The 14,615-nt window shown below is 45.5% G+C and overlaps 1 protein-coding gene across 8 annotated transcripts in view; it reads left to right on the forward strand.

The window, feature by feature from the left end:
• The window catches only part of camk2g2 (calcium/calmodulin-dependent protein kinase (CaM kinase) II gamma 2), a 394,966-nt gene that overhangs the window by 207,434 nt on the left and 172,917 nt on the right, over nucleotides 1-14,615 (forward strand). For all 8 annotated transcript variants that reach the window (XM_038782783.1, XM_038782786.1, XM_038782784.1 and 5 more), the window contains exon 4: nucleotides 7,141-7,195. In XM_038782783.1, coding sequence (XP_038638711.1) covers nucleotides 7,141-7,195 — 55 coding nt within the window. The remainder of the gene's footprint in view (nucleotides 1-7,140; nucleotides 7,196-14,615) is intronic.

Below are 14,615 nucleotides of genomic sequence, written 5' to 3' on the forward strand. Positions count from 1 at the left end.
TCTCCCCCTTGTCCTATTCTCAATTTAACTAAAAGTAATATTCTAGATCATTCTACTCCACTAATTTAAACTAGTGGCATTTCTGTGAAAAGTAGGGCGGCACGGTGGTACAGTGGTTAGCATTGCTGCCTACGGCGCTGAGGACCCGGGTTCGAATCCTGGCCCTGGGTCACTGTCCGTGTGGAGTTTGCACATTCTCCCCGTGTCTGCGTGGGTTTCACCCCCACAACCCAAAGATGTGCAGGATAGGTGGATTGGCTACGCTAAATTGCCCCTTAATTGGAAAAAATAATTGGGTACTCTAAATTTATAAAAAAAAAAAAAAAAAAATTTCTGTGAAAAGTATGTTATAAAGATTAGTCAGAGGAATCTGATGCAGGTTTTAAAAAATGTATTTTCAGCCATTTGATGAGTTGGATTTCTGTTTTTTTTTGTGTAGGTTTTCCCTCTGCTCTGGTGATTATATCGTTGTAATGTTCTGTGGTTTTCGCTTTTAGCCAATCAAAGAGTGAGCAGGAGAGAGGTGTGATGTGTCCAGTCAGATTGAACGTTCCTGCGCATTTTGCTAGCAAGGATGAGATTAACATTCGCTGTATGTCCCCTGACACAATGTGAAACAGTACACAGCTCAGCAAAGGTATTGGCATTGAATGCGTTTGACATTTCCCTGTATCATTTCCCGATAACTTTGGGAGGTTATTTGTTAAGTCGCTGAGGCATTGACTTCTCTCAGCTGTGTTGAGTAAACTCGCCTGAGGCAGGGGGTGGGTAGAAAACGGTAAATTGGTTAGCGAGGAGAATACCAATGGGCTGCTGTCCACTGAGGGCTTGCTGCTGACACTCTCTATGTGGTTTCTAGGTGCTATGTCAAGAAAGGAAAGGAAGATTTGGGGGAAAGGGTTTGATTTTGCGATCAGGATGACGGCGGAATTTCAGAGTCAGTTAAACCTCTGCGGTGGTTTTGATTATCTGCTATCTGAGGAGGGCAGCTTGACCGCACTCTCGTGCACTATTCGCAATTGATCGGCCAGCCTGATTCTCCGAGGGAACCTGGGAAGATAGATTCAGCACAGTGGACTATCAACCTTGTTGGCACATTTGCCTCTGAACCAGAATTGTGGGTTGAGGACCCATTTAAGCACAAAAGTGTTTGTTGGCATTATCATTGCAGTAATGTGGCAGTGCTGCATTGTTAGACGTGTTATCCTTCAAATTTAACCAAAGCTCCATCTGTAAGGGCGATTTAAAAATATATCGTGACCATGGGATCACAGTGGAGTTCTCCCAGTGTCTTGATCAATACTTATCTCTCATTTATTAATCCCACTGTTGGTTCAGGGAGTTGGTTGTGTGAAAGTTGGCTACAATACTTCCTACATCGACGTGCTTTAGGCTTTCTCCTCCTGATTGCTATACACTGAAAATCGAGATGACTACGTGGAGGACAGAGTGGGCTTGGTTCTGACATTTGGGCCAGTCAGTAATGTCATTGGACTAGCAATCCAAAGGCCTCGGCTAATTCTCTGGATGATGGGTTCAGATCCCACCACAGCAGCTAGAGGAATTTAGATGAATTAATAAATCTGGAATATAAAGCTGGTCTCTGTATTGATGATGCAAGTACCGTCAACAATGTTGAAAAGGCCTATCTGGTTCATTGATGTACTTTTACGGAAAGAAATCTGCCATCCTCGCCTGGTCTGGTCTATCATAGAATTTACAGTGCAGAAGGAGGTAATTCGGCCCATCGAGTCTGCACCGGCTCTTGGAAAGAGCACCCCACTCAAGGTCAACACCTCCACCCTATCCCCATAACCCAGTAACCCCACCCAACACTAAGGGCGATTTTGGACACTAAGGGCAATTTATCATGGCCAGTCCACCTAACCTGCACATCTTTGGACTGTGGGAGGAAACCGGAGCACCCGGAGGAAACCCACGCACACACGGGGAGGATGTGCAGACTCCGCACAGACAGTGACCCAAGCCGGAATCGAACCTGGGACCCTGGAGCTGTGAAGCAATTATGCTAACCACAATGCTACCGTGCTGCCCAAGTCTACAAATGATTCCACGGCCAAAGCAATGTGGTTGACTCTTAACTGCCCTCAGAAATGGCCAAGGGAACTATTCAATTGAAGGGCAAGTAGGAATGGGCATCATTGCTGGCCCTTCCAATAATCACCTATCACAGTGAAACAAAATCAATTCTCCTTGTGGTTTACAAAGCCAAGCAGCATTATATCAAGAAAGGGAAGCAAGACTTGGGGGGGGGGGGGGGGGAAGTGATCTCAAGTTTGTAAGAGGTGTTAAAGAAATGAAAGGGCTTTTGCTTAAATCATCTTTCTTACCTGCCTCTGTATATAGTACTAGATATGTGGCACTGCGCTGGTTGGATGAGGAATGAGAAGCTAACTAGTACTTCCTTCTGGTATGTTCTGCCGGTTTTGCTGGTGGTAAACTCCAGCAGTTGACTCCTCCGGACGTTTGAGGATTACCAGACCATTTGGCTCTGCCAGTGGCTGCCTACAGTCTCTGGATTTAGTTCAATAGGGCATGGCTTAGGGGTAGAAAGTGTGCTGTCCGTACTAAATGCACACCAACTCCCTGACTGGAGTTCCCAGCAGCTGGAGTAGAAAATGAAAACATTCCCTACCTGTCAGATAGTATATGGAGTTGGGTTGTAGATTGAATCATTGAATGGTGTTGGAATTGTGCGAGGGGCCAAATGGTCTACTCCTGTTCCTATGAGGAGCGGTGCGGTATAGTGTGCAAGGCCAAGGTGGTGCACTATAGTGTGCAAGGCCAAGGTGGTGCACTATAGTGTGCAAGGCCAAGGTGGTGCACTATAGTGTGCAAGGCCAAGGTGGTGCACTATAGTGTGCAAGGCCAAGGTGGTGCACTATAGTGTGCAAGGCCAAGGTGGTGCACTATAGTGTGCAAGGCCAAGGTGGTGCACTATAGTGTGCAAGGCCAAGGTGGTGCACTATAGTGTGCAAGGCCAAGGTGGTGCACTATAGTGTGCAAGGCCAAGGTGGTGCACTATAGTGTGCAAGGCCAAGGTGGTGCACTATAGTGTGCAAGGCCAAGGTGGTGCACTATAGTGTGCAAGGACAAGGTGGTGCACTATAGTGTGCAAGGCCAAGGTGGTGCACTATAGTGTGCAAGGCCAAGGTGGTGCACTATAGTGTGCAAGGACAAGGTGGTGCACTATAGTGTGCAAGGCCAAGGTGGTGCACTATAGTGTGCAAGGCCAAGGTGGTGCACTATAGTGTGCAAGGCCAAGGTGGTGCACTATAGTGTGCAAGGCCAAGGTGGTGCACTATAGTGTGCAAGGCCAAGGTGGTGCACTATAGTGTGCAAGGCCAAGGTGGTGCACTATAGTGTGCAAGGCCAAGGGAAAAGCAAGTAATTAGGAAGGCAAACAGAATGTTGGCCTTTATTGCAGAGGGGGTTGAAGTATCTGTTATGAATTTCCACTACTGGAATCATGTTATGTTCCTTGTATTCTCCAAGTCGTAGTGTTTACAAAGAACATAAAACTATATGTTTAAACCAAAGTTAGTTTATTTTACACTACTTGAAATGGTTTGTGCACATTACTGAATAACAGCTCACAAAATAATAGTATTGAATCTATGTTGCAGGAATTAATTATCTTTCTCTAATACAACCTGCACTCTAACTTAACCTCACACTATCCATTTTCATCAACTTCTCCCAGAATGCTCAGAGATGCAGGCTTTTATAGGACTACTCAGTGATGCCATCTAGTGTTGATATACATGAACGTCATCTTGTTAACCCTTAACTCTCCTTGGATTATACATATCATTACAATAACAAAATGGGAAGTCTTGCTCCAACTGTCCAGCACATTGGTGAGACTGCACCTAGAGTACTGTGTCCAGTTTTGGGTCACCTTATTTAAGGTGGAATATACTTGCATTGGAAGCAGCTTAGAGAAGGTTCACTTGGCTGGTTCCTGAGATGAGGGGTTTGTTTTATGAGGAAAGGTTGAGCAGGTTGGGCTCTTAGAAGAATAAGAGGCAATATATTTGAAATATATAAGATTCTGAGGGAGCTTGACAGGGTAGGTGCTGGGAGGATGTTTCCCCTTGGGGGGGAGGACCGGGAACTGGGGGCACAATTTCAAAATAAGATGGAGGTGAGAAGGAATTTCTTCTCTGAGAGTTGTTAGTATTATGGGGGGCTGTCAAGAAAGTGGAGGTAAAGCCATAATCAGATCAGCCATAGAGGAGCAGGCTCGAGGGGCTGAATGACCTCCTCCAGCTCCTGTTTCTTATGTCCGTATGTTCTTATTCTCTTATTGAAAGGAGATGCTCAAACAAAAGCTGAAGCTGGAAATTAATTGACTTCCTCGTGGGTTACAAATAAAAAAGAAAGGTTTAAAAAATTTTAAAATCAGTGAAAATCCTACTCAAAGCATTTGCCTCTGCCTCAGAACGCCTGGTGACTGCCGTGCGATTCCTTCAGGCCCTGATTTAATTTCTGCTCCTGAGTTTCCTGCACGCACTGAGACTGGATCCTAACACACCCAGCACACAGCTGTGTTTGTGTTCAACTGAGAATCTCTTTCGATCAAACTGGGTTTACATTCCTGAGCTTCATGTTGTTTTGGACTGACTGGCACTTGCCCTGCGGTATTTGTTTGTAGCAGTCTGCTGATTTAAATCAGGAACGGGGGATGTTTACCTCGGCCTCTGGAGCCCTTAGTTGTCTGTGTTGGGCCGTCACTTTGCAAAGCCTGGAACCCCAGAAGAAGCCGGTTTCTGGAAAGCAGTTCGCCCATTGCCATGGCAACAGTGAGCAGCCTGAGTGTGCCACCGTTGAATGCTAACCTTATGGGGATCGAACCTTTCTGCTATTTTGCAACAGCAACCAGAAACGCGACCTTCCTCTCTGCTGCCTGCCAAAATGTAAATGGTTATATCAGCACAAAAGCTTTAAAAAAGCTGATTGGTATGGCTGTGTCCTTTTTTTTGTATTCCATTAGCACTGCTGTGAAAGCGCTGGGCAGAGTCTGTCTGTAAGCAGGCATTTTGTATAGAGCACTCCCCACTGTGGACATCAGCTGTAAGGATTGCTGCCCACAGTCTACTGTCTCGTGTATGCTAGAATCCTTCCATGTTCTCACCACAGGGCTTATACAAAATGTCTGCTACCCGACTGTGCACTTCTTCATCAAGGCAGTTTGCAGGGCGAGGGTTACCAGCTATGACTAAGTGTGTTTCCGGAGGGTACACCACATAACTTACCCCCATGCTCCAGCCCCGTGCCACACTGCCTTCCTATACCAATTTGGCACATCAGCTGCGACTCTCACCAACTTCTACAGATGCACTATAGAAAGCATTCTTTCTGGTTGTATCACAGCTTGGTATGGAACCTGCTCTGCCCAAGACCACAGGAAACTACAAAAGGTCGTGAATGTAGCCCAGTCCATCACGCAAACCAGCCTCCCATCCATTGACTCTGTCTGTAATGCCTCGGAAAGGCAGCCAGCATAATTAAGGACTCCCCGCACCCCGGACATACACTCTTCCACCTTCTTCCGTCAGGAAAAAAATACCAAAGTTTGAGGTCACGTACCAACCGACTCAAAACAGCTTCGTCCCTGCTGCCTTCAGACTTTTGAATGGACCTACCTCGTATTAAGTTGATCTTTTCTCTACATCCGAGTTATGACTGTAACATTCTTTAGTCTCTCCTTCCTTCCCTATGTATGGTATGCGTGGTCTCTATACCATGCAAGAAACAACACTTTCACTGCATACTAATACATGTGACAATAATAAATCAGATCAAATCAATTGGAAAGCAAAAAGACTCATTGGCCAATTGGATGCCCCACCTGCCTCGATTTTCAATATTTTTATTTAGTAAAAATAAATGGTCAAAAGAAAATGACAAAAAAAAAATCCTTTTTAATGATCCTCAGATTTTTCTTTAGGGTTGCACACTCAGCAGTGTCCTGAAGATTGATCTTCAATTCTTGGAGACCACAGGCCAATCCAGGAGGATTGGCAACTCTAAGCAGGACAGGTGTCCCAGAAGTGGTCACATTTACACGGCAGCATTCACTCGGTTAAGGGCTAAGACTGTAAAGAGACCCGATTGCAATTTGGCTTTCAGCTCGTGTTTAACTCCACCGTACGATGTAGATGTCACTGATGAGACTGACATTCGTTTCCCATCTGTAGTTGTTCTTGAGAAGGCAATGATGGGGAGCCTTCAGATCGCAAGGTGAATGTGCTCCTGCAGTGCTGTTCAGTCAGGGGTTCTGGATTTTGACCCCGCTTTGATGAAGGAAAGGCTGGTGCAGGTACATATCGGGACAAAGGCTGGCTTGGCATCGACGATCATATGACGTTCTCTCAGAACTGCTTAGATTGTGAGCTGAAGCCTGGGATGAGGCTTGAACCTAACACTTCTGCTTCAGAGACCAGAGTGCTACCAATTGAATCTGGTTGATACCGCTTGAATTTATCTGTGTATGCTTTTAAGCTGCTCATGTGGAGCTGTCTCTTTAAGGCCATTGTTCAGATACTCCCAGGCCAAGAAGCACTAATTGTTGGTTAGTAGCTGTTTGCAAGCCCCTCTGCCTCGGTGAAATGGTTAATTATCAAGGATGGAGAAAAAAAAAGGAAATGGCTAGCGTTCTTTCCTTTATTGAAATATTTATTTGCCAAATTGAAACAGGGAGGACACATTCAAGGCACAAGACATCATATTATCTGCCGCAGTGTTATTACTGAAAAGAATGAAATGCTGCTGAAAGTTTTCATCTTATGCTCATCAGGACAAACTAAAGAATGCCACATTTCAAACAAACACAAGTTATACTACGGGAGAAAAGGGCGTTGATTGGTTGGGAAATCAACTCTGTCTGAGGCATTGCCATGGAGAATGTAATCTGAGTTGACTTGCGAACCAATCAGCACCTTTTTCCTCCCGTGGTATAAATTGTCGTGATTGTTTGAACTTTGGCATTCTTGCCTCCATCAAGTCCAAGATGAAAAACTTTGACAACGTCTCTCTTTTCAACAATATTCGATTCCTCAGCGACTAAACGTTATTGCCCATGTTGAATCTAAATATTCCACTTTCTCTTTCCAGTTCGCCTCCATGACAGCATATCAGAAGAAGGGTTTCACTACCTCATATTTGACCTGTGAGTAACTGCATGCTTTCTAGTAAAATTCCAATTTATTGCATCTTATTTTCATCTTGTTTTGTGCTTGACTGAAAAAGAAATTAGCTGCAACTTGTCTAGTGCTGTTAACATTTAAGCCCCTTGGAGCGCAATAGATCTGGACAGTTAGCATTTGCACTTGATGTTAATGGGAGAGGAAAAAGGTATCCTGTTAGCTCTATGAATATGTAACATTGACATGCAGGGACAGGCCAGTTGGTGTATCGAACCTAGCTCACCCCTCATAATGGATAATAAGGAAATGGTAAGCATGTTAAATTCGCACTATCCATTTCATAGCACCAGAACAGGACAATATGACAGTGGCACAAGGAATCTGATAGATAAGTCAAGGAGAGACAGGGGTACTTAATAGATTTATTATTTTTGAATGCCTGGCAATGGAGAAAATAGTGGGATTAATCAAGGTCGGCAAATATTGAGGACCTGGCGGTTTCCATCCGCGAGCATTAAAAGAATCGGATGAGGAAATTCCAGATGCATCAGTCACAGATACAAACATTGAAACATACAAAATAGGAGCAGTAGTAGGCTCCTCGAGCTTGATGTGCCATTCAATAAGATCATGGATGCTCTGTTTGTGTTTCAGCTCTACATTCCCATCTACCCCCCATTTACTTGATAACCTTTGATTCCCTTGCTTAACAGGAATCTATCTACCTCCAGCTTAAAACATATTCAGTGAGCCTGCCTCCACCAACTTCTGAAGCAAAGTTGCACAATCCTCTGAGAAATTCTCCTCCGCTCTGTCCGAAAAGGGCGACCCTTAGTTTAAAACAGTGCCCCTAATTCTACATTCATCCTTCCCACATCCATCTTGTCAAGACCATTCAGGATCTTCAAACAAGTCACCCCTCATTCCTGTAAACTCCAGTGAAAACAAATCCAGCATGTCCAACCTTTCCTCATAAGACAACACACTCATTCCAGATATCAATGCTCCGAAACTGTTTAGATACAGAAGAAGTGGCCACACTATATTTTTGATACTATCGCTAGGCCTTGTTTCTTCTTTAAAAAAGGCTCTGTGTTTTATATATAGGAACGGGTAATATATACTGACCTTTTACAAGATTCACACTGGGTCATGAGCCAGACACAATACATAGAATTGCATTGATTTATTAATTGGTTCACGGATTTTCACCAATCCTGGTGGCCTGCTTCAGCTGCTAGCTCCTTTCTTGAGGGAAACTATCACTTTCCTGGTATAACTTTAGACAAATATTATCAATCCAATCCTTGGTGTGGTGAATAAATGGTCATAATTAATGCAGTTCATTGTTTCCCTTGGGCTATTGTACAGCATTTTGAGAACCAGTTTAACATTGACTTAACAATGCCCTCGAGATATATGCTTTAATTAACTAGACTTGGATAAGAGTTTTTTTTTGTCAATCGTTCTTTGACATGCAGAAATCCATCACCATGCCTAAAAGCTACTGAAGTGACTTAAGAAATCCATGGAGTTAGTGTTTAAATTTTCCCAATGGTCTAGGCTGACAGCCTCCGCCTACAATGTCTCAGGTGTCATTTCCCAAATGAAACATTAAATCAACGCGCTGCCTGCCCATTCAGGAGAACGGACAAGATCCCACAGTGCTAATTCCAGGAATATCAGCACATAAAAAATATGCCATGTCATGTGTGCTCTAGCCAAAGGTGGGTCCTTGGCTCATTATCTGCTGATGCTTTATCCGGAGCCAATTTCTTGTCAGTAGTGGCCTGCCATTGCCTTCCACTCTCGGGCAGAGTGAGGAGGCATGTTCCAAGTCTACCTCAGCTGGAACAGTAATTGAGTCCGCGCTGTTGGTGTTATTTGGAACTACAGACTGGCTAATTGAGCTCCGCCTCCGTAAAAACAGATGACCTGGTCATTATCATATTGGTATCCTGGCAGTGTTGGTGCCAGCTTGGCAGTGCCACCTGGGTACCAGCCTGGCATTGCCAATGTGCCCAGGCGGCGCTGTCAGGGGCACTGCCAGGATGGTACTATCATTTTTTACGCGGTGGTGATTGGGCAGGGGATGCCCTGCACGGGAGAGAGGTGGGCGGAGGTGCCCAGGACCCTCTTACAGTGAGTTGGGGGTTGGGGGGCCACATCGGGGGCACGAGAGATCAGGATGCCATTTAAAAATGGTGTCCCAATCTCTCCCTGCGCAGAGTGGTTTCGGCGAGCCGGGCTCCTCAGTGCAAGAAATCGGACTGTGTGACCTCGGCCGTGCGTTCCCGCGGAGGCCCCGTAGCTAACCAAAGTTGAGTTTGATAGCGTTTGTTTCTCGGCGCTGCGTGCACTGGGAAATTAGCGGCTGAACGTGCTCGCTATGGGGCATAGTTGAATCGCACCCATTAGATCAGATGACCAAATGCTTGGTCAAAGAGGGAGGTTTCGAGGAGTAGGGCGAGTTTGAGAGCTGGAGGGGGTTATGGAGCATATTCCGAAGCTTGAGGCCTTGGCAACTGAAGGCACGGTCACCAATAGTCGAGCGATTCTGATTGGGAATGCACATGATGCAAGAGTTTGAAATCTCGGAGGGATGTGGGACTGGAGGAGATTAGAGCAAGGTAGGGGAGAGTCCACGGAAGGATTTAAAAACGAGGGAGGGGCAAGCCCATGGCGGGATTTGAAAAGCAGGACGGGAATTTCAAAGTCAAACGTGGCTTGTGACTTTGAGCCAAGGTCGGTCCATGAGCACAGGGGTGATGGGGGAATAGGGCTTGCTTCAAGTTAAAACACAGGATACAGAGTTTTGTATGACCTTAAGTTTGCTCAGCCAACCAACTACCAACATCGCAACCTCTCCCCCCCCCCACCCCCACCCCAACTTTGCCTAAGTGGCAACCCTGTTCCAGGACATTGCGTACTCTGCCAGTGGGATTGCCTGGGACAGCGCGTAAACTGGGCTTACCATCCGATATATCCAGTCTTCTGCCAAAGGTGAATTTATATCCCTTTGAATGGTTTCGTGGCCAGAAAGAAAAGACAGGTTAATGCAGGCGTCTTTGTTTAACATTTTTTTAAAAAGTTCCTTTGATGTGGTGAATCTGGCATTTTCAGCTGCAAACCTGACAGGATTTTTCTAACGTTCAGTAACGCATGCAATAGCAATCCAGCATCAACATGCTATAAATTGAAGTGTACATAGGATTACTGTGTGTAATCTAATTGTCACCAAGCCATGCAAACAAAGGTCTTCGACTACATCACCCCAATTGTCGTTATTGCTTTAAGATTTATTTGACACATCGCGATTTGGCAGCATCATCAACTTCTAAATATTTCTGCCCAGCCTCTCTTTTATCCCCATGTTGATGGGTCTCAGGACTGGAGGATATATATAACACATTGCTGAGAGCTGGGAGAAAAATAACTAACTTGTGAGTCAGCCGCAGCATTATTAATGCACTGGTGAAGATCAGTCCAAATATAAAAAACTGCGGCTTTTACCCAATGTGCAAAAAGCATTCTGACTTGCAGCTTAGACCACACCAACTTCTGAAATGTTTTGCTTGTGTCCGGTTTAAAAGCATTTCTTCTTCAGTAGCTGCCCAGATGTGTCCACTCGGCTTCATTGCTTACACTCTTGCCTGGGAGTCGGCCTGCTGTGGGTTCAAATTCCAGTCCCAGAATTTAAGTGTATAATCTGGGCTGACACTCCAGTGCTATACCATGTGAGTGCAGTCAGAAGACGCATAACAAAATAGGAGCAAGAGTCGGCCATTCTGGAGCCTGCTCCACCGATCAGTAGCATCATGACAGATCCTCACTTTCTTGCCGGCCTCCCTGTAGATCAAAAATCTGTCTCCCAAACCTTGACGGTGTTGAAGATTGCAAAGGTGAACAACCGCCTGGTGGAACATAATCCTCCTTAACTCCATGGTACACAGAAGACTCCTTCTTCTGAAATTGTGCCATCTCGTTCTCGACTCCCCCCATGAGAGAAAACATCCACTTAGCATCTACCCAGTCGGACCCCATTAGAATCTTTTACATTTCAATAAAATCACCTCTCATTCTTCTGAACTCCAATGGGTTTGGGCCCAACATACTCGGCCTTCCCTCACAACCACCGAATCCCAGGCATCTGCCACGAACCTTCTTTAAACTACCTCCAATGCGAGTATGTCCCTCCTTAAGTAAGGAGACCAGAAGTATGTGCACAGATTTGATCGTCATTTAGCCCAGTCGCTACTTGTGGGATCTTGCTATGCGCATCATAGTTTTGTGCATAGCCGTCACTGCATTCCAAGAGCTATTCATTCCGTGGGGAGGGGGACTTTAATGTACAATGACGCAATTTATCAACACAAATCTGATTCAGATAATACAACAACATACATGGGATCAGCCTCTGCATCTGTTATGACAAAATGTAATTTATGAGGAAAATATTGTATGCAGTTCAATATTGAAGCAGCAGTTGTCAACTTTACATTCTCTGGACACATCTTGCATTTTCCAAATATGCTCATTGACAGGTATTTACAGCAACTTGTCATACTTAGCCCGAAATGCAACCTACATGTGTGTTGATGTTGATAGTCAATGAAATTTTTAAAAATTCATTTTTGGGATGTAGGCGTCAACTGGTTATTTTTTAAAAATAAATTTAAAGTACCCAATTCTTTTTTTCCAATTAAGGGGCAATTTAGCATGGCGAGTCCAACTAGCCTGCGCATCTTAGGCTTGTGTGGGTGAGACCATGCACACCAGGGGGGGAATGTGCAAACTCCAAACGGACAGTGACCCGGGGCCAGGACTGAACCCGGGTCCTTGGCGCCTTGAGACAGCAGTGCTAACTGTGTCACTGGTTAGACCAGCATTTATTATCCACCCCTAATTGCCCTTGCGAAGGTGGCGGTAGGCTGCCTTCTTGAACCGCTGCAGTCCATCTGGTGTAGGTACACCCACAGTGCTGTTAGGGCGAAATCCAGTGACAGTCAAGGAATGGCAATATATTTCCAAGTCAGGATGATGTGGCTTGGAAGGAAACCTCCAGATGATGGTGCTCCCATGCATCTGCTACCCTTGTCCTAGATGGTACCAGTCATAGGTTTGAAAGGTGCTTTCTAAGGAGCTTTGTTAAGTTCCTGCAGTGCATCTTGTAGATGGTACGCACGGTTGCCACTGGGCGTCGGTGATAATGGAGGGACTGGATGTTTGTGGATGGGGTGCCAATCACGCAGGCTGCTTTTTGCTGGATGGTGTCAGGCTTCGAGTGTTGTTGGTGCTGCAGTCATCCAGGCAAGTGGAGAATATGCACCTGACTTGTGCCTTGTAAATGGTGGACAGACTTTGGGGAGTCAGGAGTGAATTACTCGCCGCATGGGTCCTAGACTCTGACCTGGTCTTATAGTCGCTGTATTAATATGGCTGGTCCAGAACAGTTTCTAGTCGATGGTAGCCCCCAGGATGTCGATAGTGGGGGATTCAGTGATGCTAATGCCATTGAATGTCACGGGCGACGGGCAGATTATCTCTTGTTGGGGACGGTCATGAACTAACATTTGTGTGGCACGAAAGGCACTTGCTTCTCGTCAGACCGCTTGGTTAGCTTGGCGAACAAATTCTCTCCAAACAGCTCTTCGAAAAACCTTTAAAAAGCGAAAATTTCAGGAGCTGTACAGTTTATTGAGCATCTTTCCCGAAATGTCGTCTTGTACAAATGCACTCGAGCTTTTAAAAAGAGAAACTCAGTTCCTACCGTCTCCTCCCTGCAGACAAGTGGAGCGGTGTCAGCGACTGCCAGAGATTAAAAATAGATCACTGATCCAATGATTCTCTTTTACCCTCAAGTTGTGCAGTCCTGTAATTAGTACTGCCTCTAAATCATCAGTAAAGAGAAGATAAAATTAAGCGCGCACTGTCACAGACTCTTTTTCTGCAGGTTGAAGCCGCACTCTGATTAACTGCAATGGAGGCTGGCAAGAAAGAATTGGCGATTGTTGATGCAGCATTTGAGTTTGCCCGCTAAAGGTCTGTGATTTGGCATCATTTACACTTGTGACTTACACAGAAACACATGTTGGTACTTGTGGCTGAAAGCTGCAGTGCCACAACTCTGTACGAGGGGGAATTCTCACAATTACCATGGTGCTTTCGCATCTTCTGACAGTGCGACAGGGGAGCCGTGCACAATGCTTGCATCCCTGAAGGAGTGTTGCTCTGTGTGTCTTAGGGCAGCAAGGTAGCACTGGTGGTTAGCACAGTTGCTTCACAGCTCCAGGACCCCAGGTTCGATTCCCGGCTTGAGTCACTGTCTGTGCGGAGCCTGTACATTCTCCCCGTGTCTGTGTGGGTTTCCTCCGGGTGCTCCAGTTTCCTGCCACAGTCCAAAAATGTGCAGGTTAGGTCGATTGGCCATTCAAAATTGCCCTTAGTGTCCAAAAAGTTTGGGTGGGGTTACTGGGTTAGGGTGGAGGTGTGGACTTGGGTAGGGTGCTCTTTCCAAGGGCCGGTGCAGAATCGATGGGCTGAATGGCTTCCTTCTGCACTGTAGAGTCTATGATTCTATGAAAGGAATGGGTGAGGTGGCTGGAGCTCAATACTTGGAGTAGGCATGTGCACACCCTGCCATAGCTCACTCAGTTGAGAGCATTTCTGCCTCGGGAGTTGGTCAGAGATTGTGGATTCAAGCCGCACTCCAAATATCTGGGGAGTCACTTCAGTGTGGTACTGAGGGTGTGCTGCACTGTCCAAAGTGCTATCTTTTGCATGAGCTGTTAGTCTCAGGACCCGTTTGCCTGCTCAGATGTAAATCTTCTCGCAGCACTATTCAATAAAGATTAGTGCGTTCTGCTGGGCAAACATTTATTCTTCAATCAGCAGCTGAAACAGTCTGATTATTATTGCCGACTATGGGAGCGTGCTGTGTGCAAGTTGGCTATCACATTTCCTACATTGTAACAGTAGGGTGGCATAGTGGCAACATCACTGGACTTGTCACCCAGAGGCCCAGGTTAATGCTCTTAGACCACAGATTCAAATCCCTCCATGGCAGCTGGCGAAATCTTACTTCAGTCAGTAAATTTAACTAATTAATAAGCCAAAAATTTAGAATGAAAGCTAGTCTTCGTAATTGTGACCAGCAAACCATGATGTAAAAAATCCAGCTGGTTCATTAATGTCCTTGAGGGAAGGAAATCTGCCACCCTTAACCTGGTCTGTCCTACACGTGACTCCAGGCCCACAGCAAAGAGGGTGACTTTCAATTTACTTCCCTCGATGGGCAATTCGGCTTGGGCAATAAATGCTGGTCTTGCCAGTGATGCAAACATCTCGTCCAAAACAATAAAGAAAATCAGAAAAACTTCAATAGGTATTTAATTGGCTCTAAAGCATTTTGGAGAGGCCTGAGATTGTGCAAAGTGCTGTAGA

This window comes from Scyliorhinus canicula, chromosome 22 (assembly GCF_902713615.1).
Source record: "Scyliorhinus canicula chromosome 22, sScyCan1.1, whole genome shotgun sequence".
Taxonomy (NCBI): Eukaryota; Metazoa; Chordata; class Chondrichthyes; order Carcharhiniformes; family Scyliorhinidae; genus Scyliorhinus; species Scyliorhinus canicula.